General features: G+C 37.3%; 1 protein-coding gene across 1 annotated transcript; it reads left to right on the top strand.

Moving 5' to 3' along the window:
• Positions 1 to 243: 243 nt before the first annotated feature.
• LOC145089093 (uncharacterized) lies at positions 244 to 1,051 on the top strand. Its single transcript, XM_079027584.1, has 2 exons — positions 244 to 297; positions 590 to 1,051. The coding sequence occupies exons 1-2, from the start codon at positions 244 to 246 to the stop codon at positions 1,049 to 1,051; spliced, it is 516 nt and encodes a 171-aa protein (XP_078883710.1).
• Positions 1,052 to 6,643: the final 5,592 nt, after the last annotated feature.

Here is a 6,643-nt window from a genome sequence, read left to right as displayed (position 1 = left end):
CTGGGGCCAGAAGGGTCGCACTTGTGGAAAGTGCGGCAAGAGTCATGAGGGATCGTGTCGAGCGAGCATTTGCTACAAATGTGGAAGGGAGGGGCATATGGCGAAGGATTGCTCCAAGGGGTTTGTAGTTTGCTTCACTACAACCAGACCAGCCACTGGAAGGCCGAGTGCCCTCAGCTTCATTAGGGATCAACATAGGGATCTACACCTACTGCTTTGCATGCTGCTGATATTTGGCCGGTGATGGCTGAGGTTCTAAGGGCTAGTGGTAGAGCTTTTCAACTGACAGTGGAGGAGGTCCGTCCAGCACCTGATGTCGTGGCTGGTACGTATATCCTTATTTATTTATTTACTTTTTTATTTTGAGATTTATTGTGCTTATTATGTGCTATATTTAGGTACATTTCTTGTGAGTTATGTAGCTACTTTAGTGTTATTTGACTCGGGTGCGAGTCGATCCTTCGTTTCTTTAGGTTTTAGTCATCACATCAGTATCCGTCGTGAGGCATTGAGTCGACCTTTGAGGGTTTCTATAGCTGACGATCATGCGGTTTTCATTACTGATGTATTCCGAGGATGTGTGCTACAGATTTTTGGTGTTGAGTTTCCGATTGATCTGGTACCTTTTGTGATGGGGGATGTCTGTGTCATCGTCGGTATGGATTATTTGAGCCGTTTTGGAGCCGTGATCGACTACGAGCGTCAGTTGGTGACTACACGAGACCCTAGTGGGGGAGTGTTTACAGTGTATGGAGAGGGTACCAGATCTGGGTCAGCCTTCTACTCTGCTGCCAGGGCAAGGCAAAGTTTACAGCAGGGTTGTATGGGCTTCTTGGTGTACATGACGGATACGCGGATTGTTTCGGATAGGCCAAGTTTTATCTCCGAGGTTCCAATAGTGTGTGAGTTCTCGGATGTTTTTCTAGAGGAGTTACCAGGTGTGCCTCCTAAGAGGCAGTTGGAGTTCTGGATTGATTTAGTTTCGGGCACGGCGCTTATTGCCAAGGCAACTTATCGTCTTGCGCCACCAAAGATGCAGGAGCTATCCTAACAGCTCCAGGAGCTGCTGGGGAAGGGATTTATCAGACCGAGTAGCTCGTCGTGCGAATCGCCAATCCTTTTTGCCAAAAAAAAGGATGGCTCACACCGGATGTGTATTGATTACTGCGAGTTGAAAAATCTGAAGGTCAAGAACCGTTATCCACTTCCGAGAATTGAGGATTTGTTTGATTAGTTGTAGGGGGCATCTTGGTTTTCCAAGATTGATTTGAGATCTGGATATCATTAGATGAGTGTATGCGAGGAGGATATTCATAAGACGGCATTTAGAACTCGTTATGGGCATTACGAGTTTCTGGTGTTGCCTTTCGGGCTCACCAACGCACCGACAAATTCATGGATCTCATGAACCGGGTGTGCACGCCTATGTTGGACCGGTCGGTGATCGTGTTCATCGATGACATCTTAGTGTATTCGAGGTCCAAAGAGCATCATGAGGAGCATTTAGGAGAGGTTCTTGGGGTATTGAGGTCTGAGACGATGTATGACAAATTCTCCAATTGTTATTTCTAGTTACGATAAGTCTAGTTCGTGGGACATCTCATTAATCAGACTAGGATATTGGTCGATCCGGACAAGATTGAGGCAGTTATGCAATGGGAGTGTTGGATTAGTGTCTAAGTCCATAACTATAATTGGTATGTACTTGACTCGAGAGTAGCATGATCCATTTGGGTTGCATATCATCAGGACAATTTGATAGGATGGACTTTTGAGAAGAAATATTTATGGCTTATTAATATATTATAAGTTTTAATATATTAATATGAAATCATATTGTTTAATTAGTATTGATCAAGAATTAATTTGGAATTAATTATGTGATCAAAATGAGACTAATTAAATATAAGGGGTTGGTTTGGTAAATCATTCATTCTTATCAAGTGGGCTTATGATCCATAGTTCTTCATGTTGGGCTAAACCTATGTGGTAATCGATGGATACTCCATGGAGGTTTTAACCCATGGATCATGAGGGATATGGAAAGTCATTAGGGTTTACATGGTGTAACCCTAGTTTTCCACATTATATAAGAACCCATGTAGCTCATGAAATTGGCACTTAAGTGGAATACTAGAGGCCTAGCTGATTTGTGAGTGCAAGGAATCTCTTATCAAATTATCCATTGTTCTAGGTGTGCGGTGATTCCATTTGAGGCATTCATAATATTGGTGCTAAGCTCTTGAAATTGCAAGCAACAAGCTACAAAAAATGTATGTTATCTAACTTCTTTTATTACCCAAGTATAAAACTTTTGTATGCTAGATAGGGTAATACCTTGGAAAGTTCAAGTTTGCATGTATAATAGAGAAAACATAAATCCAACGTATTTAGGGTTGCATGTACACCTTAGGAGTGTTAGAATGCTCAATACCCAACAGTGATATCAGAGCATAGGCTTGTTTTCAATTATATTTGATGCTACTTGTGTTAAATGCTTAAAAAATCGTTTTTTGCTTTTTGGACAGTGGACTCGCCGAGTCCAAGCACAATTCTAACCAGCTCACCGAGTTGGTTCATACACTCGACGAGTTGGTGCTCCAAACTGCAGTTTTTCGCTGTTTTTGGCTGGAATTGGACTAGGATCATTGCCCTAACCTGTTTTTGAACTTATAAACCTATTTTTGATGTGGTCATGATCATGCTTATCCAATTTATAAGATTATTATCAAAGTTTCATGTTTTGTATTAGTTGAGATGGTTAGGCTGATTACATGAAATTTGCTTGATGTGAATTGTCTTGTTCTTATGAGTTTAATTTAGATCAATGACAAAATTGTTTGATTTTGTAAGTTACAATAGTTGATCTAAATGTTTTAATGAATTCCATAATTTGTCCTCAAGTTATGGAAAATGAAAAGTTTTTCTTTTAAAGAGACTATTAAACTTATAGGTTATGAACATGAAGAGTCTTTTTCCCATAAATGGTTTTATGAACTTCATAACTTGTCATCAAGTTATGGATTTTCAAGAGTCTTTTCATTTAAACCTATATTAAACTCATAAGTTATGGATTCCAAAAGTTTTTGAATAATTCAAAACTTGCCCTCAAGTTTGGAATTTGTAAATGTAAAAGTTTAACTTTTGAAACATTTAATTACAAACCCTAGAATTTTAAAGTTTAAAATTCTACCCTTATACTATTATAATATTATAGGTTTAATATTTATACATATATATATATATATATATATATATATATATATATATATATATATATATATATGTATATGTATAAGAACAAGGTCAATCTTACCGTTAGTAGGCCTCATTCACGAAGTCGGTCTATAAGGGGGTATATGGTTACTGCCTATAAAATGGCAGTTTAATGGGTGTCCACTCTCACCCACCACTTCCTTGACTGGTGGAGGGTCGTTAACTGAACGGTTAGGATAGGACTCTAATTCTCCCTTCATTAAAAGTATAATGATAAATACAAAGTAACTAAACACGTATAAATTCCTAAATCTTAGTTACTTAGGAAAATGTGAATATGGTGCTAACCCATGGGATTGCACTTTGCACCTTGTTAAGTCGTTAGCGGAGCGTGTGTTGTTAACTGACACACTAATCTGGACTGCCAATGGGTGGAAAAGGGTAGCTTGATGTTAATCATAGATCAATGGAGCGTGTGTGGTTAACCAACACATTGATTAGGTGGTTGTAACATTGGGTGTACCAAGCTAATTTGCATGGTTATTCACACCTTGTTTCTGATCCTTGGCATCCCAATCACAAACTTGAATGGCAGAATCGAGATTTAAACATGCCATTAAAAGTCTCAATGAATCTCAAAGGATCTAGGAGTTTCAATTCACTTAAAACCTAAAATTCTTTTTCGTTTTTCATGGTGGAAATTGGTAAATCATCATTTACATACCTTTAAATATTTTGCAGTTTGGATTACGGAATCCCTCTTCCATATTGTAAAATATTGTGTTGGATCCTAGCCTTAATATTTCATTTGGATGTTATATTAAGGACTTAATCACCTAACTTGAAATTCTCCCATTATAGATGTCTAGTTCAGACAACTGTGGTCTTCCCAAATCCTTTGGAACAAGCTCTCCTCTTGAAGATGATGTCCTGTGGTTGGATCGTGGAAGTCATACTTCAATTCATCCACCTCCTCAAATGATTATCCATAACCCACAGGTACAAAGACTTGAAAATTTTAAGGTCACTCAAGCCCTACGTGCAATGAAACATCAAGATGGAAGGTTTATGTGTACTCATGTCTTGGAGATGAAGTCACATATTGGCAAGCTGAGAGTATTGGGTGTCGTTGTCTCGAGGAAGTTGGCGGTTGACTGGGTTCTTCAATCACTTCCTGAGTCATATAGTGAGTTCATTAACTATGTGACAGACCGCGACATGACCCTTATTGATCTTACCTATTTGCTTGTTGTTGCTGAATCAATAATGATGTGGCGCACTGGAAAAGCAAATTTGATGGGAAGGTCTACTCCCCAAACTTCCATGGACATTGACAATAGAAACATTAGAAGTTCAGAAAAGATTTCTCTTTCCAATGGAAAGAGAAAGGCTAAGTCTGAGATTTTCCCATGTACCATTCCCATAGAGTCTATATGATTCTTTTGCCAAGAAAATGGGCATTGGTTGCGAAGCTACCCTGACTACCTGAAAGATCTGAGAAAAGGTAGAATCGAAAAGTTTGACTTTGCTTCAGGTAAGTCCACTATCTAACTCTGTTAAGTTCCTAATTGTTGATTCTGAACACATGATGTGACAAGCTTGCATTTTGATGTTTTGTAAGATCATGCAAAGGGAAGGAAGTTTAACGGAAGAGTATGTAGAATTTGATCGCGAAGATGGATTTCTATCGCATGGTTCGATGATCGGATTTTTTGAGCTGATGCTTAAGAGTTTTGATAGATTGCTAGGAAATATGTAATAACATAGTTTTCATCATTGTGAGGAAAAGTTTTTTTTTTCGCATTTTATAAATTAATAATTTTTTTTTTAATTTTATTATATCTCCTTGCAATGGAATTTATGAAAAATTGATGTTTGTATCTTTCTAGCAATATTGGAAATATGAATTTGATTTTTTTTCATTCGTGGTAGTGTCTAAATTTACCAAATAAGGAAAGATTCTCATCACCCAAGTTTCAATTGGACAGAAACTTGGAATCTTGCAAGTTGTATTATATGATGAATGAGAATTTTCATCTTTGGTAAATTAATACTGGTTCCTTGTTCACATGTATATGTGAGTCAACTGAAGGACTAAGGGATCTAGTACACTGTGTGTGCGCTGGTCAAGATCCACTACAAGGATTGATAAGACTACCCGTCATGATTTACTAAAGTTTAGTAAACATGGTTATGCTTACAAGTTTAAGTATAATTCTAAAAGATTGGAAAAGGTTCAATGCATGGCGGAACGAATGAGAAGAATCAAAATAGGCTGAAAGATAAAAGTTTCTACAATCTGGAAAGACGGGAGAGTACTTTAGTATCGTGTTTTCTGATCATCTTAATGATTATGTAGAACCATATCACAATTGATCCTTTAAGGATATATTATTGCATGTGTATGGCTAAGAAGAGGAATCGTGAATTGTTGAAATGGTTAAATCAAGAAGATGATTCATACTTTGTTCCAAGAACAAGTCTTAGAGCCATACTCCAAGATTGAGCCTTGAGTGACATAATCTTAAGAAAGGTTTGTAACACTTGTCAAATGTAGAGTAAAATGTTTTCTACTCTTGTACATTTGAAATTGGTATGTTGTGATGTTTTGGATAAAACAAAGACCAACTAAGACCAATAGTATGAAGTGTTTGTCTTGATACGAATCCATACAAACTTTTGAATATTTGATTTTTCAAGTAATGATTCATGACAAGAGAATGTTATATGTCAAGAGGGCAGTGGGAGTCTTAATGATCTTGACAAGTTTCAAGAAATAATCAAGAATAAAACCTATTCTTTATCACTAGCACACGACTTGAGGTTTATAACCTATCATGTTGACATATTCTTAGTTTTGTGCCCATTCCAGTTAAATTTGACTATGCATGTGAGTTCTATGAGTTCTCAGTTGTTTGGATAACAACTTGGAAGCAATGGAAGGCCCTTGTGCTGCCAGGTGCCAAGAAATTAAGATTGAACAAGTTCAATCCATACAAGTTTGGATTTGTCACTAACCTTGTCTTGTGATTATGGTTATAATAAATTCACATGTATAGGAACACGTACACCATAAAATCTACGTGGCATAAGGTTTCTCTCTGATTCATGAAAACGATGGTGAGAAAACGCTTTCACTAAGTAGATTTTAAGAAGATAGCAATTGTGATATTTGCATTCTCCAATTCAATTATGATTAGTGCATCCCTCTTCATAATTTGAATTGTGAGAAATGGAAAAGGGTCTACACGTTTGAGACTTATTGTTGTAAGTTCTAAAATTGTTAAGACACACATGTGAGCTATCTAAGGAAAGGTGTATGATTTAGCGAAGCCTAGATAAAGTTTTATCGAAGCATCTTGTCACACCCCCAAACCTGAACGGCGGAAACGTTCGGGGGCGGATGACTTCATGTGGTAACGTAACA

Source organism: Lactuca serriola, chromosome 2, assembly GCF_051521515.1.
Source record: "Lactuca serriola cultivar US96UC23 chromosome 2, Lser_US96UC23_V15, whole genome shotgun sequence".
Taxonomy (NCBI): domain Eukaryota; kingdom Viridiplantae; phylum Streptophyta; class Magnoliopsida; order Asterales; family Asteraceae; genus Lactuca; species Lactuca serriola.
This window is presented reverse-complemented; position numbering and strand designations above follow the sequence as displayed.

Bases quoted from the DNA above. Each gene is read 5' to 3' on its own strand.
- LOC145089093 (XM_079027584.1), top strand. From the start codon at position 244: ATGGCTGAGGTTCTAAGGGCTAGTGGTAGAGCTTTTCAACTGACAGTG. The intron at 298-589 runs GTCCGTCCAGCA...TGTGTGCTACAG, and splicing joins TTCAACTGACAGTGGAGGAG to ATTTTTGGTGTTGAGTTTCC.